At 38.3% G+C, this 25,137-nt stretch overlaps 2 protein-coding genes across 5 annotated transcripts in view; both read left to right on the forward strand.

Annotated features, from left to right (window-relative positions):
* The first annotated feature begins 6 nt into the window (after nucleotides 1-6).
* PYGO1 (pygopus family PHD finger 1) lies at nucleotides 7-8,017 on the forward strand. Its single transcript, XM_039723073.1, has 3 exons — nucleotides 7-119; nucleotides 4,348-4,433; nucleotides 6,159-8,017. The coding sequence occupies exons 1-3, from the start codon at nucleotides 71-73 to the stop codon at nucleotides 7,278-7,280; spliced, it is 1,257 nt and encodes a 418-aa protein (XP_039579007.1). The 5' UTR covers nucleotides 7-70; the 3' UTR covers nucleotides 7,281-8,017.
* Nucleotides 66-25,137, forward strand: part of DNAAF4 (dynein axonemal assembly factor 4) — a 33,956-nt gene continuing 8,884 nt past the window's right edge. Inside the window, exons 1-12 of one of the 4 annotated variants that reach the window (XM_039723068.1) lie at nucleotides 66-119; nucleotides 4,348-4,433; nucleotides 14,282-14,390; nucleotides 15,706-15,982; nucleotides 16,509-16,656; nucleotides 17,018-17,151; nucleotides 18,170-18,410; nucleotides 19,125-19,270; nucleotides 19,839-19,948; nucleotides 20,650-20,803; nucleotides 21,801-21,906; nucleotides 22,882-24,059. In XM_039723068.1, coding sequence (XP_039579002.1) covers nucleotides 15,860-15,982; nucleotides 16,509-16,656; nucleotides 17,018-17,151; nucleotides 18,170-18,410; nucleotides 19,125-19,270; nucleotides 19,839-19,948; nucleotides 20,650-20,803; nucleotides 21,801-21,906; nucleotides 22,882-22,991 — 1,272 coding nt within the window. In that variant the 5' untranslated portion in view covers nucleotides 66-119; nucleotides 4,348-4,433; nucleotides 14,282-14,390; nucleotides 15,706-15,859 and the 3' untranslated portion in view covers nucleotides 22,992-24,059. Of the gene's footprint in view, nucleotides 120-4,347; nucleotides 4,434-8,163; nucleotides 13,947-14,281; nucleotides 15,983-16,508; nucleotides 16,657-17,017; nucleotides 17,152-18,169; nucleotides 18,411-19,124; nucleotides 19,271-19,838; nucleotides 19,949-20,649; nucleotides 20,804-21,800; nucleotides 21,907-22,881; nucleotides 24,060-25,137 lie in introns of those variants that run through there. The other 3 variants (XM_039723071.1, XM_039723069.1, XM_039723070.1) reach the window with 3 other exon arrangements.

Raw genomic sequence — 25,137 nt, forward strand, 5'->3', positions numbered from 1 at the left:
GGCGGCGGCGGCAGCAGCATCAAAGAGCCCCGATTCTTGCCGCCCTGGGAGCCATGCGCTGCTGTCTGTAATGTCAGCGGAACAGGAGAAGGACCCCATCGCGCTGAAGAGATCCCGAGGTACGGCGAGGGCTGGGCCGGGCCCGGGGGCGGCCGCCGCTGGGGCCTGGCTCCCGTGCGGAGCGGCGGCGGAGCCGCGGGATGCGCGCACCGCGCCGGCGGTGCGGGGGCCGCTCGAAGTTTGGTGGTGGGGCCCGGCCGGGCCCCGCGGGCTCCCGCAGCCTGCGGGCCTTGAAAAGCAGCGCCGGGGCTCGCGGTGCGCGCAGGTGTGCCCCGCGGGGGAGGGCGGTGTGCGGTCCTGGCTCTTGTGTGTCTGGGGATGTGCAGCGCATTAGTATGCAGCGAGCATACTGCTGGTGCAAGGGAATACGGCGGCACTGCCACATGTCCGAGTTCGTGCTGATGCAGAGCCCATAAATTACACTTGAGTGTCCGCTCCTCTGCCCCCAGTCCTGGCTCCTGTGCTTGAGTCTAGTTGGGGCTTTTCTTCTCCTTTTTCGGGAAATGAAAAAAGCCGAAATATTATTCTTTACTAATAGCACTGGCGTATGGCTCTGGTGAGGGTTGAGGTATGCGTTTCTTTCAAAGCAGTAGGGAGAAGGGCAGAAATGCAGGGTCTCCTCTGACTTCGGCAGTGCAGCTGACTTTAATGGCAGTGGCACATCAGCCTGCGTAGTGATAGTTGTGTCCTTTAGTCCTTAGACACAGAAATGGCTCTCTGAATGAAATAATCAAAGACAGCAGGATGGGTGACCGAGTTGGGTGAAAATCATGGCAAAATTATAAAATTTACAATTTGGTGCTTCTTGTTTTCTTGCCTCCTGTTTTGCCCCTGGAATTCTATTGTTCTTGATGTTTTAAGCTTTTTTTCCTGGTTGGATAAGTGGGAAAAGGTGTGGATTCCACGGTGCATATTGTCATTGATTTACAGTTTGCTTTTCTAAAACTGCTATAGTAGCAGCTGGATTGCAAGCTTGAGAATGAGAGAATGAAGACAAACAGCAGTGCTACAAAGGAGACTGGGATTCATTAGAGTCCTCCACTCTCAAGCCCTGATTCTGCAAATATTTAAGCATATATGGTTTCACATGCCAGAGTTACCCACCAAGTTCCACCCGATTGCAGCCTAGTATCAAAACTGTTTACAGTCTCAGGGCCACAGAACAGGCTCACCAAATTTGGTTGAAATTAGGTTGAAATTTTTAGTTTTCTGTCTCTAATGAAAAGTTTATTCAGCTATTTATGTTTCTTGGGAAAATGTTCTTACTGAGATAAAGTACTGTTTCAAAAGACTCTGGCATCCATCCTCTAAAAACCTAGACTGAGATTTGTCAGTGAATATGAAAATATTCCATACTGTATTTGCAGTATGTTAAGTGTGGCATAAATTACATGCAAAGCCAAAATCCCCTATGTGTAAAGCAAACTACAACTTGCAATTGTCCTAACACTGAAAATGTCCATCTTAGGTGTGTACAAAGTAAGAGAGAATATAAGGCTTATCTCTTCTCCTTTGTCCAAGTGTGAATGGCTGAAATTAATTTTATCTGTAGTTTAATAGGGGAATCGTTATCAGATATGTATTTATATCTTTAGATCCGTGACATAGGTGGTGTCCCAGTCAAAAGGATTGTATTTTTGCCCAAAAAATTAGTCTCAGACAATGAATAATTTTTCATCAGTACAGCATTCCAAAATGTTTGGTCTTCCCTTAATGAAAGTCTGTGTGGTAGGTACCAAAAGTGACTTTGTGGAAAGTTTATTTTGGCTTCATGAAAATGAGCCTTATTCACTCTTTTTTGGAGGTATGCTAGGACTAACATTCTGTTTCCTTTCATGTATAAATTAAATCATTTTAAAACCCACAGGGAAAATATAAATTCTTGGGGCTGAATTAAATCATTGGCCTCACACAGTGAGAACTGAAAATACAAAAGCTTTTTGCCTTTCCAGACACAGGACTCCCTTCTATAAACTGTGGCATGTGAATGGCTTCACTGATGAAAGTAATTTAGGTAGAAATTGATGGAACTTGTCACTGGAATTCTAATGTTCATATGCTTGTGCTTTTGAAGAATGATGTCCCAGAGAGGGAATTTATATGTAGTTTTATAAAGTTTTAACTTCAGCTACTGTAAACCAACACTTGTGTATGACCCCTAAGTATTCTACTTGATCACAAATTTACTGATGTCTCTGCTGCTAGTTGTTGAATTTATTAAAAGAAATCTGGATATTTGGAATATTTTGCTATCAGTGGTTAACGTCAATTATTTTTTAAGAGTGCAGGGACGTGAAAAGGAGTGTAATTTATGCAGTTGTGAGGATTAGTGTTCACAGTGCAATCTTACACTAAATTTAGTATAAACTGATAGAAATGCTGGAGAAGAAGCTGATAGAAGAAGCTGACAGGAACAGTTTTGAGAAAATAGATTATAAAGAAGTTGATTTATAGAGTTGAATTTAGGGGAAATTTGCCATCATTCTTCATGTCAAACCTCATGCTTTAGCCATTTAGTATCTACAGGTAGTGTAATGGTAATGCTTCATAGCACACTAAGTATATGCAGGAGTTTATATTATAAATCAAGAACAAAAAGGTCTCTTTTTAAAGAATAATCCCTAGTTTCTCTGATTGTATCTTAGACTACATTATGCGCATGAGTTTATTTTGAGAACTTGATTGTGACATCATGTGACATCACATGATTGTGACATCTTTGAAATCAGACTTAAAATTTGATAGGTGTTGATCTGGGATATCCATGTATCTTCCTTTATGTGTAATGAAAAAGAAAATCAAACTTTAACAGTGACAGATAGAGCCAAAAGGAACTTATTAAAGCAGAGGCAGAACTGGATTCTTACTTGAAGTAGGACTGGTAAATTCCCTGAAACCTCAAAAAAAAAAAGGCATGGAGGATGTGCTAGGAGTGAAAATTTGTCAGGCCTCCTTGGATCAGAAGTGTTTCAAATAACTTGGATATTTTGGTCTGTGTACACGAGGACTGCTGCTTCCCTGTGAGAAGAGATTTTGTTACCTTGCTGAATATTCCTAAAGCTGGTTTACCTGTCTGCTGGGAACACTTGTCTAACAGAGCAGTGTAATGTCATACCTTGTGCTGCTTTGCATAATACTGTTGATAATTCACAGTTATCTCCAGGTTGTCTTTGGTAATGAAGACCTGTGTGTTCAGCTGGATGCTTGCATCTTGATAAAGTTTGACTTGTGTTCTGAATATCAATTTTAAACAAACAACAGTAAAATTTTTAGGTTGGATTGCCTGCATACTTCTGTGCTGTTACTATATATTAATATAAAAGAGCAAATAAGCTATTATCCTAATGGGCCTGGGAAAAAAAGTAATGATGTTAGTACTTTAACATGTGTTGCTATGATACCTGAAAATGCTTCTCATACTTTAGCTCAGGGTTTTCTTTGCATTCCCATATTGTGGCAATTTCACTTGAGCCTGTGAAGACAGACTGGCTGGGATAATAATGAGATTGCTAGATTTATTTTTCACTTATGTTCTAACTAGGGTTTTAAAATAAAAGCCACAATTTATACAAATTTGAGAACTTGTCCCAGTGTTGTGAAAGGTGGAGAATCCCAGGGGAAGTACAGTTATCTCTTGGTACTGCTCAGGGTGAAGTCTGATTGAGCAACCAGTGAAATAAACATTCCTTACTTTTTATTTTTTGTGCTACGATAGCCTTACTCAGTTTGTTTGACCAAGTCTTGCATTGAGTGAAATTTAGATTTGGTGCACTGGAGATTAGTCTAAACAACATGGCAAGTTGTCAATGGTTTTTGTTCATGGATCTACTACTGTTTGCTTTTCTTTTCCTTCGTGGTGGATTGTAACAATCTGTTGCATGTTGCTACACTGATGCTGTGTCTATATGAGTTAAGAGGTGAGTCTTAGACATGGCTTTTTGCAGTCCTTTTGAAAGTTTTATGATTTATGCAAACAAGAAATACTTGTAACTGGTGATGTGGAGATGTTAAGAATCAAGGGACAGATAAAAATAAAATAAATGGAAATGTCCATTTCAGTAAGAATGAGCATGAATGGGACATGAAAGTGGTAGCAGACAGAGGTGTAGGAGGGATGTTAGCTTAGCTCCAGATGTGTGCTCCTTTAGCACTTGCAACATAAGGCACCAGAGTCAATGCAAATGCAGTATTTGTAACAGATATCTGAGGCTATGGTAGTTAAAGGCAAACTTACAATACAGTCTGCAATAAAATTAATGTACTGTTTTACTGATTGATGCCTTGTAGGTGGTGACAGTGGATTGGATGGGTTAGGAGGACCAGGAGTTCAGCTTGGAAGCCCTGATAAAAAAAAGCGCAAAGCAAATACACAGGTAAATTCCCTTTGCTTCTATTGAACTCTTAGTACACAGTGCACTCAAATCTTGTTTGCGGGTATGAGTATCTCTCATTGTTCAGAATATCAGTTTCTTGTCACCAATAGCAGCTACATACCAAGTATTTCAGTTTTACTTTGAAGTTGAAACCTTCCTGAAGTTTGCACTGAAGTTATTTTAATCCCTGGAAGTTGCCAAAGACATACAAAGGGAGGAGCACAGTGAGACTGCAACAACTTGGATTTTTCTCATAGGGATTTGATTTTGAGGAAGACTTTTTTTTAATGATTTTGTAGCTATTGGTAGAAATCTGTACAGCATAAGTAGTTGCCATGAGACTACATCTTACCTTACTTTCATTTCTGTATCTGTAGGTTTGTGGGCTAATGAATCAGTACAGTTTGTTAATGCTTTCACCAAGCTCTTGGCATACCCCTCAGGTGATTTTCTAGCAAAAGTTAAGTCAGATAGATATGCTTTCCAGTGAATCCTTGCAATGTGACATTTCTATGCAGTTTTTCTTTCCAGAAAAGAAAGCCTCAATACAAAATATCTTAAGCAATTTGGGTCTCTATAGCACTGAGTTTTCCTTTGTGTGTTCATTCAGCTTTGAGTGAGAGTATCTGTTAATTTGATACTGTCCAGTGGGAATACCTTTATTTATGTAGGTAAAACAATCACTTTCTGTTAGGCCTATGCAGAGTCCACTGAGATGTGGATCTGTTTTGTTTTAAAGTAGTCATGCTGAAACTTGCTCTGAGAAATATTCAGTTACTTTACAAGGCTTCACACCTCTTTCTTGGTGGAGTTTCCTTGTGTTCTGGAATGGTAATAACTCCAGAGGACATGCAGATTATTAGCTTGTGTTCCTTCTGACCAGGTTAAAATTTGCACTACAGCAATTTTTTTAAAAAATAAATTTTCAGTCTTAGTTTATTAGTACTTAGGAGGAAGTGCTTTCTGTGAGCACAGTTAGTGTGAGGGTGAACCCAGCAGGTGTTCCCTACAGGCTAGTCTAGAATGAATTTCAATTGTATGACTGCACTGGTGACATTTAAACAGACTCTGGGCTCCATTAAACACTTGATTATGCTCTGTAACCAGAGCATAATCCTCATGTTTCATACCTACTGACTATGCTTTGCAGACTGTCCACAATCACTGAATGTTCTGTTTGGTATAGAAATGTACAGCATAGAATATTCCACAGAGTATAGAAAATATCAGTCTGCTGACTCCTATATTCTAAATGCCTTTTTTTAGGGTTATAGTGCCATTAGGTTTGTATATCCTCATGGAAGTGAGATGTCTTAAGAGATATATATTCAGTAACAGGAACCCAAAATGAAATTAGGGAAATGCTTCAAATCTGCTCTTCAACATTTGGAAATATTTTGTGTATGTGTTTGTGACAGTTGGACTTCTGTATTGTTGCTTGTCTTTTGTAAAAGATTACGAAATAGAAGTCACATATCAAGTAGTGTTTTCAACTGCAAACTTTTAAAAACACTGAAGCTACTATAAATCACCACATTATCTGGAGCCCAAGCTCCTCTCCTACTGAAATTTCAGACAGCCTGGCAGGGTACAGTGGGTGAATTTTACACAACAGCTGAACAGTTCTTTCAGCAGTTGTATTGCCAATCCAGAACCTTTGTGGTTGGTCTGCCTTGCAGGGAAATACTAAAACTAATTTGAGTGTTGTATTTAAAATATTTGTAGGGGTCGTCATTTCCTCCTCCATCTGAATATGCTCCACCACCGAACCCAAGCTCTGACCACCTTGTAGCTGCAAATCCATTTGATGACAACTATAATACTGTGTCTTATAAACCACTTCCTTCAGGAAATCCATATTTTAGTAATCCTGGTTATCCTGGCTTTGGAGGCTATAACACTTTCAGAATGCCACCTCACATGCTGCCCAGAGTGTCCTCACCATATGGTGGTTCTTACTCCCTCAGAAACCAACCACATCCTCTTCCCCAAAACCCTGTTGGCATGGGTTTTAGTCGACCCCACTCTTTCAGCTTTGGTCCACATGATAACCCAGGTTTTGGGAATCAACCACCTTATGGCAGTGGTCAGATAAATCAAAATGTCAATATGTCTGCTCAGCATTTCAGACCAAATCCTGGGGAGAACTTTGGCCATTCGGGTCAGATACCTCACCCTGATGTGCCAACTAACTTTGGTCCCGGAAATAATCCAAATTTTCCAAATTCTCAGCTAGAGTCAAACCATTCTTTTGTTCCTCCACCAAACACGTACAACCAGACAAAATCATCAGCACAAAAACAAGACTTTAGTCAAGGTGCAAGCAAAGCATCCAGCCAGAACACTGCTGCTCATCAGCATCATCACAGGACAGAGGACGTTGTGAGTCAAGGTAACAGTGACCTGAAAAATGTTACTCGAAACAACGTGGTAAATCAGGATAACAGCCATTCCAGCAGTGCTGAGAACACCAATGCTGGCCACTCAAATGGGACTCAGAGCAAGGCCCGCCAGCCTCGAGGTACTGCTGAAGGATGCAACTCTGAAAAGAGCAGCAAAACACCCCTCCATCCCAGTCGTCACGGACACTCGTCCTCTGAACCCGTCTACCCTTGTGGGATTTGTACCCATGAAGTCAATGATGACCAGGATGCCATCCTGTGTGAGGCCTCTTGTCAGAAATGGTTCCACCGGATCTGTACGGGCATGACAGAGTCGGCGTATGGCCTGCTCACGGCAGAGGCATCGGCAGTGTGGGGCTGTGACACTTGCATGGCTGACAAGGATGTGCAGTTAATGCGCACCAGGGAGACTGCAGGACCACCTGCACTGAACACAGAAGGCTGACAGCCTGAATGGGTGCTAGTGGAGCAAATACTTGCTATGAAAATTCGGTTACAAATTGGGTACTTCACTTTCTGCAGACAATCAGTTGTGTTTGATTGCTGTCATCTTTTTTCCCCTAATCTGTATTCATTCATAAACTTCCATCTCAGCTTTTGTACTCTTAGTTTTATGTGTGCAAATGTTTTACAGGATGGAATATTTTTTGTTTCTGATTAAACTGCAAGTGACAATTGATCGGAAGTAGGATGAGCATTGACAATATTACTGAAGGAAAAAATGTGCCTGTATGAATAGCCCTAATTTGCTAGTGTATATTAATGTGTTAACTAACACTAGCATTTAGTGCTTGGTTTTAATGGTACTATATTTGCAAGTACTCATTACTTTGTTTTTTTCTTTTGGCGTGAATGTCTGTTATTGATGTTCTTGCTAGCCTTTCTTTGAATATAGTGGAGATGACATGGAGGGCAGTACTAATAGTTGTTTTTTTAGGGTAAATACAGAGAATTTTGTATGTGCTTTTTCCTATTTTTGAAGTAAAGCATTAATGTGCTATTCAAAAATAATGAATTCATGCTTAGTAACACAATGAAACCCGCTAACTATTACACATTTCTGTTTCCTTGAAACGGCAATAATCTCTTGACTTCTCAGCAATTACATGCTGAAGGCTCTTTCTAGACCTTGCGTTATTTGGAAATTGTTGTGAAATAAGATTCAGTTGGAAAAAGAACACATTGAGTTTATGAGGGCCACTGCTTTAAATCTAGAGAATGCCAGAGCTAGGGTTGCACATGTAACCTTAATTCATCTGTCTTGAGGACATACCTTGGGATGCAGTCTTTGCTCTGCCACAGTTGTGCAGTCATGCACCTCTCTCTCATTCTTTCTCACTGATGGTTCCAGTCTCCTGCCTCAGTGCTGCCAGAGAATTGTGGATGAAGTGGTGCACAGAAAATCCTGCCCAGCTTCTAGGGCTGTCAGCTCCAGACTGCTCAGTCACCCTGAGCTTACACAGTCCACTTGGCATGAAGGAGGGGGCAAGGCAATGTAGTGTGCTCTCTGAATTGCTTGATAATTTGGCTAGCAAAGTCTTAAAACTAAATTCCCACCACTGCCTCAGCCAGTCTTGCAGTGAGGAGGTAGGCAAACTAAGGTGAAGAAAGAAAATATAGAAGAAAGAAAATATAACTCATATCAGGTGAGTTTTGCTCACATCAGAGCTAAGTAATCAGAAGTTTAGCTCCTTTGCTAAACCTGATATCCTACTGACAAGTATGAATGGCACTAGAGCTTCATGTGTGATGCTAAGAAATTCTATTTTAATAAGGGTAATTTGATCTTATTCATGATCTCAAAAATAACTCCCCTTCTTTTTTGAAGCATCTAGCCTTGAACAGTTCAGCCTTCGCAGTGTGATAAAGTTGCGCGTGCAACTGGAAGAGTTTCTTTTGAGAGAAATATTGTTTTGAATTAATAAAAGGAGGCACTGTGATAACAGATTCTGCTTGGAAGATGTACCACTGTGCTGGAAACAGTCTTTGAACAGCAATTAAATAATATGTCAAGCTTACAGGTACTAGTCATGTTCCTTAATGTGATAAATGTTTCAGGTCTGTGATGTGTGCTATAGGAGTGTGTAGAGAATTCAGTCATCTAATAAAGAGGTAGTTTTCATGGTAAGCCATGCTAATGAGGGAAAGTAAGGCCTATTTGATAGTTCAGCATCGTGCTTGATTGTAAATGGGCTCTACTGTGTACATTCCTGGAAGATACTGTGCAGATCTACACAACTTGTTTTATTTTAAAAGTGAAAAGTTTTGCAGTATTAGTGCAGTGTTACCCCACCTTTTTTTTTTTCCTTGCATTCCTCTCATCAGGAAAAAGAAAATATCTAGAGTGTGAGTGACATATTTCATATCTTGAGAATTTTCCTGTATGGAGATGTAAGGTGTAAGATAGATCTAGAGCTTTTGTTTTCATCTGTAGTTGCTTTAATTTAGCATATTAACTAGACTTAATCTGGTTTTGTTAGAGTTGGGATTTTAAAACCACCAACAACCTCTGTTAGAGAGATTTATTCTTCAGTAGTTCTCCTAATGACAAATTTGCTTTTAGTACCTGAAGAAGCAATTAAACTAAACCTTCTTTAGATAGATTTGTTCCTCTAGGAATCAGTTTAATCTCTGCAACAATTAGCACTGTGAACATAATGGAGCTGGTTCACACCTACAGTAATGTAAGTGAAATCAAAGTTCTGCTCATTGAAAATTCAACCAAAGCTCCACTGATGATAGTTACCTTTCCCACTCCCACACCCCATGCTTCTTGTAAGAAGATGTTGGGGCATTTGTTCTCCGAAGTCTAATTCATGTTTTAACATTTGGATCAGACATTGTATTTAAAATAGCCATGTATTTCTTAATCTTTTCCTCAACCCAACATGAAGTTAGGCAACTATTTTCTAGATTAGCTGTCGGGACATTAGTATTTAAACATAGTGTTCTTAAATACCTAAAGTCATCTGGAATATAATTTTTAAGGCCTTAAATTGTGTATTTATGAAACTTATTCTAACAATTTATTTTAGATTGGTTTTTTTTCTCAACTGGTATTGTATTGGGTTTGTAACCCAGTAAATTTTCCTCATTTATTAACTTGTAAGTTCAAGGCATTAACAAATGTCAATGATATCAAATAAAAACAAATGAACAACCAACTCCACACTTGTTAGCACAGTCATCTTAAGAGAGGACTGACCAGGATCTCCAGTAGTCATCCAGCCAATATGCTTGCCCTACTGATGTGCTCTTGGCATACTTGAACTCTTTATCTAGAGAGCAGTTATATTTTGGTTTTCTCTGCATGTGTTGACTAAGTAGTCGTTCAAGTATGCACAGGAGAAACAGCAATCATGTTTAATTAGTGAGGTACTAGGAAAATGTCAGCTGATTAGCATTAGAAGTTAGTTCTAGAATGATGGGTGGGAGGGAGGGCGGGAGGGTTGGCTAGAATAGGTGAGGTTTTTTGTAATACATGAAACAATTTGTATTGAACTCTCATGCGCTTCTTTCATTACTGGTGATTTAGACTGTACTGGTGCTGCACACCAAAAATATTGCAAAGATTTTGTAAATCTTGCAAACCTTAACATTTTTGTGGGAAATGCCTGTGTCCTTTTTACATGGTTTCTGGTCATGATCAGAAATGCAGCCTTATATTGCTCCCAAATTTCCCCCCGCCCCAAAAGGCTTAAATAAACAGGTATAAATTGGATTGTGCTGTCCTTAATACTTTTTTGCTAGTGACCAATTTTAAGAGAGAAAACATGTAAGTGGTAGTGCTGGATACAGACTAGAGGGCAGGTAGCAAAAATCCTGTTTCTTCCTGTTTTACTCATTCCTTCTACAACTTGAAACTAGCAGGTTTGTGCTTGTCTCTTCTGAAAGAAGATGGGACTGATGCTTACTTCCAAAGGTTGTTTAGAGGCCTGGTTGTTACTTGAGATCTTCAGATCTCAAAAGAAAGAAGCTAGAGATAAGTAATGAAGTTTGCTCTACGTAAAAGAAAAATATAATTTTGGGGGCTGCTCAAAGAAGCTTATACTTTGTGACCTCTGAAGTTTTTAATCTAAGAACCAGTTTTGTAATCACATTTTTCAGGCTTAATTTCAAGCATGTGACAATTAACGAAGTCAGTGAAACTGCATGCACACAGTCAAGAATGTTTTAAAATGTTTGCAGTTTGGGGCCTGTGATATTTGAAAGTGAAATGCTTATATGGTTTGAGATTTTTACAAAATCAGTGGTGTTAAAATGTAGCACCTTTTTAACATTTGTCTTTATTCCAACTTAATACAGTAACACATCTGCATTAAATATATCCCTCTCATTTTATAAATAAACATTGCCTGTCAGTAAAAGTATTGGTGTAACATTTTTAAAAAAAGGAAGTCATTCTTCTTATCATGTTGTATGTGACTTAAATGACTGTTTCATATTAAAACTAATCTTTCCTTATGTACTGCTTAAATATACCTGTTTTGGGATATCAGTTCAGTACTTTTTATACAATCTTGAATGTGTTCCACATTGGTGACATGTATTTTTGCAACAACTTTTGTGTTTTGATTTTAAATTAGAGCATGTCTGATGTAATACATGCATTAGTGCTGTGGCGTGTGACAAAGTTAATGTATGTAATTCAAATTGGAAAAGCTTCCAGACTTTGTCCAACATTAACCCTGTGGCCAGGGATTAAATTACTATGTAATACAAATTATTTCATACCATGATGTGTTTTAAGCTACTCTATGAAGTATGTGAAACATTATTGTTTATGGATTGGTAGCTGGTGAGGTATCTTGCATAGAATGAGGTATGATAGATGGTAGTAATTCATAATTAAAACTGAGTACCTTTCAGAACACACAGCACTGATATGCATTATCATCTTGTTGCCATTACTTAATATGAGTTTCTCAATATTATCCACTGATAAATGGGTGAACATTTGGAAATCAGCTCTTGTGTGTGAAAATTCTATTCTAACACTCTTTACTTGTTTTACAAAACATATAAATTTTTTTGTTCGTTTAGGAAGCATATAATTTTTTTTTGTCTATTAGATGTGATTAGATATATGCAGAAGGATGTAGAACTGGATGCATTTTAAAGTTATTCTGCAGTTGCTAAGTTTTGGCAGAAGCTTTCTATATTAGAATAGACTCTTCCCTAAAATTGGAAACTAAGTGTACTTAGCAGAACTCTTTAAGGCAATATAACTATCCTTCACTGCATCTTGAGTTATGCACATTCACTTCTTTATGTGGAAGTGATAACTTCTGTTTTATATAGAAGAAAAGAAAGGTCCCTTTAGTGGCCTAGTGCTGTGTGTCATCAGTTCTGGGGTAATTAGTTCTGAGTGGTGTTCAGGCCCTCAGAGGTGCTGCCTCTAGCTTGAAGTTTTCTGTGTCACCCTTTGTCTCCTGGTTTAGAAATGGCTTATCCCAGCACCATGGGGAATAACTATTTCTGCATTGTTTACCATACATAATTTTCCTTTTCATGTTCAAAGAAACTGTCTCAAAATAATTTTTTGATCCAACCCCACCTTTTTCCTTGGAGATTTGTGCACTGTATTTCAGGAATTGCTGTACTGGACACATTTTGGGATTGGAGTTATGAGAGTTGTCTGTTCCTAGACACTCATCTTTTCCTCTACAGAATGGTCTAAATCCGAGCTCCTTTATAACTTAAGGAGGGCAAGCTTTTAATATATTATTTTTTCTTTTTGTTTTTCTTTCTTGATAGTTTTTTTTCTGAAATGTTAAATAATACAAAGTTGTTAGGGGTTTTTGTTCAAAACTTGGTCTTTCCTCCAAGCTTGTGTTTGTAGCCTTTAAAACAGGCACGGTGGCCTTTAGGGCCCTCTGACTTGGGAATTTTTTGTCCACTTTCTCCTTTTAGAGTTAAAAGTGAGTAGAAAAAGGCAAGTTACCAATCTACTGCCATCCAAACAATGCAAAATATAAGCTGATTAAGATTGTTGACATTTAATTTTTTTTTTGTTAATAATGATGTGATATTTTTACCTTTTAGAAGAACATATATCAGAATCTGATTCAAGTGTTCTTGGAAAATGTATATGGTAGGCTTTGTCCAGCACTGTATGTAACTTTGTTGCTTTCTGTTGTCTAGTTTCAATTTCTTTTAAAATAAAGATAATTTTTGTGGGGAAATTGCCTGTGGACTTTCTGAAGATGATGTAATGCCTGCATGTAATGCTTCTGATGTTCTGCCTGTGAGAACACATTTGGATTAGGTGTAATCCTGCAAGAAGCAGCATGAGGTCACATGGATCAGAAAATACAGCTCCTGCCTCTCTTGGAGAGCTCCATGTTCTGTAAAGGTGCTCATCTGCAGTGCCTTCAAAGCAGCTGGGAAAAGGTCTCGTGCCTTCAGCTCCCTTTCTTTCCTCACAGGATGGAAAGGAAGGCTCAAGTATCATTTGTCCAAACAGATTTTTTAAAAATAACTTTCTGCACTTGGAAAGTGATTATAGAAATAATTATTTTATTCCAGTTTATAAAATTATTACTAAGCTCTTCCTGTTAGTTAAAATGCCAGGACTAACACACACCAAATCACTGCTCTACCAATAACTTTTAAAAGTAAGTGATATAGATTCCAGTTTGTTGGAATAAACAGTCTCATAAAATGTTTCTGCTTTTTGTTAAAAATGTGGAGGGATGAGAGAAATTAGAGAGAATTTAGAAAGAACGAGAGACAAAAGGGTTAATAATTAAAGGTAAGTCAATGTAAACTATCTAAAGGATTTATTTTCTCTAATATATTGATCTTTTGAAGCCATTAGAAGTGAAATAACCCCAGAAAAGATATATGTATGTATTGGCAGCTGGAAGGTGCAGAATATTAATAACATTATTAAGGTTTGTGTGGAATACAAATCTTCATCCTTCATAGCACAGGAGATGGGAATTTAAGAATCAGATTTTCAATGGAAAAATGTATCTTCTTTCACTGCAAACTTTCCACTGCAGCCTTTTGACTGATGAAGTTAGTGCCAGCAGAAGAACCACGCTGCATGGGTGTCTCTTGTTTATTTTTCAAGTGTGTCACAGTGAGAGCACAGCAGCTTGTCCAGGTAAGGCTGTGGAGTGGGTGGGACAGAGGTGTTGGTGTTCACATACACATCTCTTTAAAACCTTTAAGGTTGATCCAAGACCTTGCTGAACCCCTTTTGTGTCCTTTAGCAGCTAAATCTGCTACTTTGACATAAAAACATGTTAGTGGTATTTGCTGTCTCCCCTACAATACTTGTATTGATCTAAGTTTTAAGTAAATGGACATTTTGGTGGATGTATGGGAGCTCTTCTGTGTAATTTGAGGAGGCTAAACAACCATAACTGTGTCTTGTAAAGCATGTGTGTATAATATAGTTCTTCTAGCAGGAATAAATAATAAGCTGCTTCATTTCAGTATATTCTCTGAGATTAAACTGAAAATGACACCTGAGTGACCAAGGCAGAAGACCTGCACTCAAAACCTCTGACTTTCTGGATGACTGCAGCTGGAGTGGCAGGAGATTGTGAGTTATACATTATAATCATTCTAGCTGTTGCTGCTGCTATGTACTGTGAATGTTCTTGGAAAGAGGAATTTAATTCAATTCTCAGATTTTAGTCGATGCAAGAATTCTTCTAGGTGATATTGATGTGGGAGAGTGAGGGTGGAGAATAACCCAGAAATCATATGAGTTATGGTGGATTTCTTGCTCTAAAAGTTAAAAATCTCTGCAATACCTACTTTTATATATAAACAGTACTTAAACGTAACCTCTACTATTTGAATATTGCTGTGTATTATATGTAATAGAACATAAAAACTAAATCTTAACATAAAAATTAAATCTTCAGTGATGCATATCAGAAATACTGGCTAGTATGAGCCATGTTAAGATCCATTATTCTTGGTCTCATTTTAAAAGAAAGAGGGAAAACTAGAATTTTTGTTTCTGGATTTTTCCTAATAGTTCTAGGTAATTGTATACTTTTGAGGAACTTAAACATACTTGAATTTTTAACCAGCTGTGTTTGGCTCATCTTTCAGGCCATATTCTCCAGAAGCAGTTGCTTTCAATGTACTAGACTTTATTTTGGCAGATACAGTGTTACAGTTTGTTTGAGAAACTTTCAGTGGTAATGTGCAAATTACCTCCTGAGTTTTTGGCAGAGACAGTGCAGCAGACAATATTGCTCAGCAATAGCGTGGGGCTCTGTGTGACCCAGTTATTTTTAGGGGACATGTGCAAGTTTCAGTGCCAGCATTGCCAGAGTAGGCCAAGGAAGGTGATCCTGCCCTCTGCTGAGCTGCAGTGAGGCCACTCTTGGAGTGTTGTGTGCAGTTCTGGGCTCCTGAGTACTGGAGACATGGAGATCCAGGAGCAGGTCCAGCACAGAGCTACCAAGTTCTTTCAGGGGTCTGGAGAATCTCTCTTCCAAGGACAGGCTGAGGGCGTTGGGCCTGTTTAGCCTCAAGGAGAGGTTCAGAGAAGGGACCTCAGCAATGTGTGTCAATGTCTGAAGGGAGGTGCCAGAGGATGGAGCCAGGCTCTTCTCAGTGGTTCTGAGCAATACAAGAGGCAACAGGCAGAAACTGATGCTCAGGAGGTTCTGCCTGAGCTGAGGAAGAACTTCTCTGTGGGTACAGGCTGCCCAGAGAGGCTGTGGAGTCTTCGTCACTGGAGAAATTCCAGAACCATCTGGACACAACCCTGTGCTATGTGCTCTGGGATGACCCTACTTGAACAGGGAGGCTGGACTAGATATTAGTTTTTGATTAAAACTAACGTTTGATAGTTTTTGTCAGAAATTCTACGCTACCAGCAGTTTGTCTCTTTGTAGAAATGTTCATGGATGACACGAGCTGCGTTCCTTCCTGCTGTGCCGAGCTGTGAGCGCCGGCAGCCGGAGCCGTGCCCTCAGGCCCTGGGGACTACAGCTCCCGGCGTGCGCCGCGGGCCGGGCCGGGAGCGCCCGGAGCTGCTCGGCCGCGGCGATGCCGCTGTGGCTGCGGGAGCACAGCTGGCGCCAGACCCTCACCGCCGTGTACCTCTCGCTGCCCTTGCGCGGCGCCCGGGCCACCCCCGCCAACATCTTCTGCAGCGAGCAGTACCTGAAGGTGGGGCCGCGCCCCGCTCGCCTCACGGGCCTCCTGCCGCGGGTGACTCCGAGCCCTGCTCTGAGCCACGCTCCATGGCAACTCTGCAAGCGCAGAGCCCTTTATCTTTTATAATCCCCCTCTGAACGCCCGTCCTGCGGCACGGAATGGCTTTACCACTGCTCGTTCCCTACTAACGATCTTGCCGCTCAACAGGTGCCAGCTGCCTTTACTCTCATTGCTGGGCTGAATTTATACGTTTTCTTATACTGTGACTAATCGTAAATTTGAAATCCACGGCTTCTGTTGCAGTGCTGAAGAACCGACCTTTTAATCTCATTAATGAAATATATAACCTTGTGCCGAGCCACCCTTAAGGGGAAGGAAGCTTCTCTGGGCTTCTACAAACCTCCACAGTGGACACAAAGCAAATTAGTTCTGTCAATAGTATCTGTTCCTTGAGGTTTACTGTATGCTTGTGCTCTGTTTTGAGTATGTGAGAGTCAAATAAAAATAGTAAATATTAGCACAAATTATATTTTTGTAGGTAAGCATCCCTCCCTTTTTATTTGAAGCCGTTTTATATGCTCCTATTGATGACACAAACAGCACAGCAAAGATTGGAAATGGAAACATTTTCTTCACTTTGTATAAAAAAGAACCGGCCTTGTGGGATTCCCTAACTCTAGCAAATGGTAAGTTTTCTACTCTGAAAAATAGATTGTGTGTAAGGAAACCATGCTGTGAAACTTCTGCTGGTAGATATCTGCTCAGTTCAGCCTTGTTCATTATTAGAAATAGAAAGTATGTGAGAATGAAGAATATCTACTAGTGCTAATGTGTATGAAATAATACAATATTTCTCGTAAAATTTACATTCTGCGTTTAAACAAATCTTAATTTTTCTCTTTTAGATATGGGCTTGGTAGACACTGGTTTGTCAAATTGTAATCATGTTGTATTTTGCCAAAGTAGCAGAAGAAATAATGCTTTCATTAACGAATGATATATACCAATAGAACACCAGGCCTAAATGACTGAGTTTATTTTTTTAAGCTGACAAGGAGAAACTACAATATCTGAGAGAGAATGCTGTTGTAAAAGCCCAAGAAAAGGCAAAAGAGGAGACTCAAGCAAAAAAAATTACAAAACAGGAACACAAAAAATATGCTTTGGAGGCCACAATGAAGGTAGGTTTAGAAGAAGCTCTGCAAGACTTTCATGTAAACAGCTACCAACTAACCTGGCAGATACTTTGTTAAATGTATGTTAAAAAAGTATGAAAAGTTCCAATTTTTATTGTAATGTAATGGTGGTGAACCTTGTTATTTCTTTGCATTTAAACCTATTTATGACCAAATATGAAAATGTTGCTGACAAAGTGCTTAGAAGTTGCCATTTTCTGTGAGTAATAATGAAAGTTTTTGGTGATAAGCTCAGATTTTTATCTGTTCAAAGGAGAGTACAGTCCTCTGGCAAAACTGTAGTCTTTTTGTGGCCTTTGCAGGTGTTTAGTCCTTTGGCATTGTGAAAAAAGACTGATTTTAAAATTCTCACTTATTCTTTGTTGTATTTTATATCAGACTTGCTTTTTATGTCTTCTATGTGTTTGTGTCTTTGTTACTCTGCTTTTTATGTATGTTTTAAGATATGTTCTTAAAATTTTTATGTATATAAAAAGTCTGGTCCCTTCACTTGTGTTCAAAGGATTTTTTTTTTTTTGGAGCATGCAATGAAATTTTATGATTGCATATGCAACATGGACCAAAAATAACTACAGTTAGTGACTTTCTTAGTTGCAATGTTGTACCTCTTGTAAATACGTAATAATCTCAAAGAGGAGAAATAAGAAACAGTGCATTCAGATCATCATATATATTTTACATTTCTGTATTTTCCAGAGATCTACACTGGAGCATGGCTAGGATTTTCACTGTTTACAAGTAAAACTTATTTCTGAATATTTCTGGATTGTATCTTAGGGTTGTTAGTGAAATAGTTTAAAGATGAGACCTCTAAAAGCTGATCAGATATCTTTACTCTCATAGTAATTTTCAGGCATCTTCATTAACTCTGCTAGTGTGGTCACATTATTGGTTACATTATGCTTGGAATATGGAACTGGGAAAATAATGGTAACTTTAAATTAGTCAAGTCAGTACTATCAGATGTTATGTATCTCATAGGAGTTTTTTTTTGTTCAAATAGCTAGAGGAAGCAGATAGAAAAAGAATTGAAGATCTAAAAGAGAAGGAGCGACAGAGGGTCGCTAAAGAGTTGGAGTTATGGAAAAACCAACAAAAAGATGGTGATAAATACAAGAGCATACAAACAAAAAAGGAATTGCATCAAGAAATAGAGCCATTAAAAGAGAGAAAAAATGAAAAAATGAACAAAAGTCAGATTCCTAATGAAGGAAGTTCTAAGACAAGACTCAAATCCACAAGAGGTTGTATAATTAAACTGTACTTAGTAATTCTTTAAAGTGTGGATATAACATTATTCCCAGATGTTTCTAATTAATCACTTATCTTTGTCTCCACCATACTGAACTGAAGTTATTTTAGCTCACATTTATTTTAAAATTGTTGTTTTCAGGCAATTTGTTGAGCTAAAGCACGTGAGTTTTTAGCTCTTGTTGAAGTCTTTGGAAATACAAGGGTGGGTTTTGTTCTAAGCTTTAGAAAAGTAAATCAGAAAGCCTTTCTGGCAGTGTAATGCAGACTTTCTGGGAGTGGGGTTTCTGTTATCCAAAGTTACCTAACTGCTGGATTTCATGGAAATATTCAATCTCCTTCTGTGCTCTCTGTCCTGTTCTTGGATCCATGGAGAGCCAATTCAGGGAGCTAAACCAGCAGAAGACATTTAATTCTTTTGTTTGTTTGAATTGATAGGGTAGTTTTAGCTCTTATTGTTTCCCTGTCAGCATCATACCAACAACAAACAGGTGTGAGAAGAGTTTAAGTTCATTTATAACAGATGCTGTTAGGAAGAAAAATTGTTTGAACTGTCCCTTCAGAAGACCAAGTCTAAGCTTTTCTCAAGCAATTAGAGGTTTAATACTAGGGCCATATTTCTAAGTCAGGTGTACTTTGAACTTCAGTAGAAAAACAGAAAAATATAGTTTCGTTTTTAATTTCTAGTGCTCTAACTCTTTTCATAGGTCATGGTTCCTGTAGTATATTTTCACAGAATTTAAAGGAAGAACAGTTACCAGCTCCCCGAGCTGCTGCTACAATTAAAGTCAACTTTACACCACGAGTTTTTCCCACAGCTCTGCGAGAATCTCGTGTTGCAGAAGAGGAGGAGGTAAGCTAGGGAATTAATTATTGTGTATTCACAAACAGTGTCTATGCCAAGAAATGTTACCTGTGCAATATCCTCATCCTTCAAGGAAGTCAGTCTAATTTAAATTAAGAGAAACAATTTTGTACAAAAATTTTTTTCACCATGTTGTGCAGATTAATAAATAACATGTTCCTTTTTTCGGGAGGGGGACAAAAGGCAGCAATATTAATTTAACTCCTTGAAGTACAAAATCTGAAGTGTCCTAACTCTTAAGTTTCTTTTACTTCTGTCTTAAAAGAAGCTCACAGCTCTTTTTAGCTTACTTCAATGAACACAAAGTAATTTTGAAAGATCAAAACAGATAAGTAGACAAAAATGTATTAGAGATGTGGTAACCTGACTTCTCATGGTAATAAAATATTTGGGGAAACTTTGAAGTTTTTCATATTGGACACTATCAAATATGTGTCTGAAATATGTGATCAATAGAATTCTTTTGATAAGTATGGGTGAAGAGATGGAAATAAAATCCTTTTATGGATTTGAATTTTTGCTTCAGAAATAATGCTAGCACATTTTGTATTTATAGTGGCTACATAAACAAGCAGAAGCTCGAAGAATAATAAATTCTGATTTATCTGAGCTGGAAGATTTAAAAGAAGAGGAGAAGAATCCAGATTGGTTAAAGGACAAAGGGAAGTAAGTTATATTCCACTTGAAGATATATTAAAAATGAATTAGTTTTATGGTGTTTGCCTACTGTTCAGTTTTGGTATATTCTATTTATTCTGGACAGAGTTGGTGAATGTCTAGAGTAGTCATTGTAGTCATACTGACAGCTTATGGGGTTAGAATCTGATAGAATGAGATGCAATTGTTGAAGCTCATGATGAACAAAATCATTGTAAACACATTATGTGTATTCTTCTTTGAAGAAAGTTGAGGCAGTGCACTAATATACCTAAGTGGATTTAATTTCATTTGTACTTTTTTGGTGAGACATTAAATATCTGTGTAAAATAAACTTTAGGGACTTTATACAGATACTGGTTTATTTATATAGCTGTGTTATACAGAAAGCTTTGATTAGGCAAGCATAATCAGATATACAAAGCTTTCAAAATTAGTCCTTTGTCTACTTAAATGTGTCCACTCTTACAATCCTTCCTTGCTTGTAAGCAGTGACTATTTTTGTTGTGTATCTCTAAGCTATATTGTCAGCAGCAAGGTGCACTGAACTTCAGCTACGTTGTTCTCAGAAAAGGCTCTAAAGGGGCATTTCAAAGGAGAAGATGCTAAAACCTCGAATTTTTGACAATGAGTTAACAATAAGTAGGTCTTTATTTTGTATTTATCCCCTTCTTTAAAGTGCATGTTTCACTTTTTTGTTTAATACTTAGCAAAATGTTTGCAATGGGAGACTACCTTGGGGCTGTAAACGCCTATAACCTTGCAGTGAGGCTGAACAATAAACTTCCTCTGCTCTACCTGAACCGTGCTGCTTGCCACCTTAAACTGAGAAATTTGCACAAAGCTATCGAAGATTCCTCCAAGGTATAAAAATCCAGGAGATCAGGCTGTCATCTTTTGCATTAATGTGATTTGTTACTGTGATGGTTCTGTTTTAAGCAGATCTGTTAATACATATTAGTGCAATTCAAATTTTAAAATTCAAAATTGATATAATGAAGCCATGGTGAAATATTAAAATTTCATAGTGATTAATGAACTTTCAAAAATTTAAAACAAAACAACAATAAAATAAACCCTAAACCAGGCTTCCACACATTTGTGACACATGGCCATATATTGGCCAGTATGTTTCTTTACAGATAAAAATATTGTAGCAATATGTACACTTGAAAAAACCCACGACTTGGAGCAGATAAAAACAAAACCAACATATACTCATACATTTTGTATTATGCTGTGGTGTGCTTCATTTATTTGGAAGGAAAAAAAAGTGGTGGTGATGAGCAGGATACTTTAAAAAACTTCCAACATTTTCAAAGAAGGGCTATATTGTTCTGATGTTTTAGCAGCTGTTATTTGTGCAACAAGAGGAATGATCTCCAATGGCACTTGAATAATATGGGAAAAGTTTTCCAAGAATTACTATTTTTTGAATTAATAAGTACTTGAGTCTTGAAACTTTGTGATTTTTGTCTTGTTTTTTCCATTAACTACTACTAAAACGTGTGTTTTTAGTGCTACCTTTTTTCTTTTGATAGCATGATAGGTTATATGATGTATGAAAACAGGACACATTATTTGACCTCAATAAACATTTAACATAGTATTTGTCAGTTTTTAGCCATGGCAATGTAACTGTAGGTGGCAAACTGGGGTGATGGATACAAATCTTAATGACTAGAGTCACAAGCCATTAATAGTTAAATTTGAACAGCTATTTTCTATTTCTGTTTGAATAGTTATTATGTCACTGTATAATAATAGTAATTAAGTGAGAGAAGTGTTTGTAAATTAGAAAAAAAACCCCAAATTATGGAAAACCTACTTGTAAATACTTTGGGTGTTGTTGTTTGTAAAGGCACTGGAGCTGTTGACACCACCTGTTCCTGATAATGAGAACGCTCGACTGAAAGCCCATGTGAGACGTGGAACAGCCTTTTGTCAGCTGGAATTATACCCTGAAGGTGAGGCCTTGCTTTTATGAAAACATGCATAGGAACTTATAGTGACATGCAAGTTTAGCTCAGTGAGCCTGCTCACACCTTTATGTTTTCAGGAGTGACTTTGAAGGAGGTCTGTGCAATCTATGTCTATTTGTTATGAACATTTATACCACATACTTTAATTTTTTTTTTAAATTTACTGGATACTTGAAAAATCTTGGCAAGTTTGAGGAAATGGCTTTCATTCTTAATTTAAGGAGTTTCTCCATTAAGATATTAAAATAACCTGACATATTTCTACAATACTTGTAAGTGCTTAGTAACATCTTTGTAAAATGTGGTAGGAAGCCCATATAAATGAGTCATCAAGTATATGTGATTTGTGTGAAAATAACAATTTACAGTGTCCCTATTCAGTTCCTCAAGAGTATCAGATTAGTTTTGTAAAGCAAATTTACAAGTGAAAGCTGATAATATAAACTGAAGTATATTCAAAATGTCATTATTGAAGTACTAAGCTTTGGCCATTGTTTACCTTTTTCTACTTAGGCCTCACTTGGTTATTCCCTTACAGCTTCATTTGAGCTTTGAAACCTTATAAAAAAGACTAATGTAGGCAAGATTTTACCACCCGTACTTGTGTTTTTCACAGTTCATGTCTTTTTTGTTCATATTTTCACAGAGGATCATTTCCTCTCTTCTGCAGAACACTTTAGAACAGTACCAATGAAGAGGCTCTATTTTCATGTTTCAAAACCTGGAAATATTTATGTGGTAGAGTGTTTCCACTACAATGTTTTGTAAAATAAGATAAAAAAAATATAAGTTTATTTACTGATGGAAGCTAAACTAATGTCATTCTGATGCCATCTTACTTAAGGACAAACCCCAAGGTCAATACTTTATGCATATGACTGGGGAGTAGTTATTTCCAGGTAGCTAAAGAGAATGCTTTTGCATTATTGATTTATATTCTTATTAATGTTTCTATATTAGGCCTCCAGGATTATGAAGCAGCTCTCAAGATTGATCCTAAAAATAAAATTATAGAAAAAGATGCTGAGAAGATTCGACACCTAATTCAAGGAACAATGCAAAATTCTTGATTAAAAAAAAATATAAAAAATAATCTTTGATGCCTTTGAGGTCATCAGAAGGAATCTTATTTCTCTTCAGTTTGTTACCTAGACATTTTTCTGCTTCACTTGGAACACTTACAAAATTGGTAAAAGATTGATATACTATTGGAAAGTATAGTATTATAAACACAATTAGATATATTTTATATCATTTTGATACAAAGTTGTTGTATTTTGGTTTTTGTTAGCATTCTGTATTACTCTGACAATCTGAAACCCTGGACTTGAAGCAGTTCCTTTTTGTTAAATGTTCTTTTCAAACTGGGGCCATTTCAACTACACTTCTTTCAGTAGCAGTTTTAGCAGACTTCTGAATTTTCTGCATCAGTCTCTGTCCTGAATACCATTTATGGCTGATTTCTGTCTTTGTAATAAAGTATTTATCATGCAGATATATATTATTGTGTGCAGATTTTACGGCATTGTATCAGGGAGAAGGTGGCAGGCATTGTTTCCAGCTGTTTTACTTAGAGCCTTGAGAGCAGTGCTGACTTGAGTCAGAAATGTCTGGTAGGAGAGCTGCTGCCTCTGCTTTCCTGTGGAAAACTGCTGCATTGCACTGGAAGGGGCTGAAAACACTTTTTATAACAGCTGGAAGGAGGGCAGTGCAGCAGTTTGAGTGCCTCAGTTGATTGTAATGCTATACTTATATTGCTCTTTTTATAATTACTGAGGGGAAGTGAGGGCTAAAGAGGAGAGACACTGGCAATGGGAGCAAGATGCATCTTGTTCAACCCATCTCAGTCAGCCCTTCAGCTGACAGGGCAAAGCATTTCAAATTTGTCAGCTGTTTGTGGTCAGCGCAAACATTGCTCAAGATGTGTATTGAAATACATGCATGGTGGAGAGTGAGGAACTTAACATTTTGACCTTATTTAGTAAATGTGCACAGTGGTAATTTGACTCGTAATGACTATGGAAGACAATAAAATTTGAGATTGATGTAAATTTCTGCATTAGTGATAATCTTGAGCATAGATATCTTAATATGTGTGGCAGAAATAGTATGGATAATAAAAATATGAATGAGAGTAAGACTAGAGTAAGACTGTGGGTGATTTGATTTAGTCCTGACCTTTTTTCCTATGATACAGGAATATGAATAATAGAGTTCTTATAGAAATGCACAAGTGACTGTGCTTCCTCACTCATGTTCACATACATGTATCAATATTTTTATTTTTTTCCCCTGTAGGGAGTGAGTTATCATATGACAAATACTTTTTTGGTCTCTTTATGGAAAGTGCTCTGGTGCTGTACTGATGAGCCTGCTGTAAAACTGCTCTGAGTGAGGTACCTCCCTTGGTGCTGCTGAGCAAGCCAGTTACAACCTGCTCCTCTTCAGAGGTGCAGTGAAAGCTTTTTTCTTTGTTTCTCAGTCATGTAAGACATGAAGCCGACATTTAAGTTGCTGTCTTAGATAAAACTTGAGTAAGACATTGCCTTTATTAATGAGGCCTGTTGTTGTCAATCTCCCATTTATTTTTTGTTCCAGCATAAGAGCACTGTTGGGGTCTAAACCTGTGGGATTTTGGATCTGCTGTGTTTGTACAGTGCCTGTTGATGAGATGTCGTCTAGGAAGATGGGTTGGAGTTACGAGCTGCCTTCTCCCCAGTCCGAGTGGCTCTTGGGACAGTTTCTCCTGAAGCAGCAGGGCCTGTGCTTCAAGGAGACTTTCCAAATTCGTTAATTCCCAGTCATCAGAGTTATTCCACCTGAGGCTAGAAGAATCAAAGATTTGTAGTCCATATACAGCACCTTTGGTTTGTGTTTTTGGTTGGTTTTTTTTTTTTTTTTTTTTTTTTTTTTTGTTGGGGGGTGAGTGGCATATTCTGGGGTGTTCGTTTGGTTGGTTTTCTGGGGGCGAGGATGTGAGTGCTCGTTGTTTGTTTTTTCATTTCCCTTAGTACAAGCGTTACTGGCATGTAACGGAGCGCGTCCCCTCAGAGCCGGCTGTCCCTGTGCCCGGCTCTCCCGTGACTAGCCCGGCACAACGCTCCGCGCTGCAGGGGCCTCCGAGCAGCCTCCGCCCGGCACACGGGCGCGGGGCCGGCGGGCCGAGCTCTGCGGCGCGGCGTTGCCATGGCGGTGCCCGGGGCGGGCCGCGGGGCG

This window comes from Passer montanus, unplaced genomic scaffold (assembly GCF_014805655.1).
Source record: "Passer montanus isolate IOZ18808 unplaced genomic scaffold, ASM1480565v1 scaffold5, whole genome shotgun sequence".
Lineage (NCBI taxonomy): Eukaryota > Metazoa > Chordata > Aves > Passeriformes > Passeridae > Passer > Passer montanus.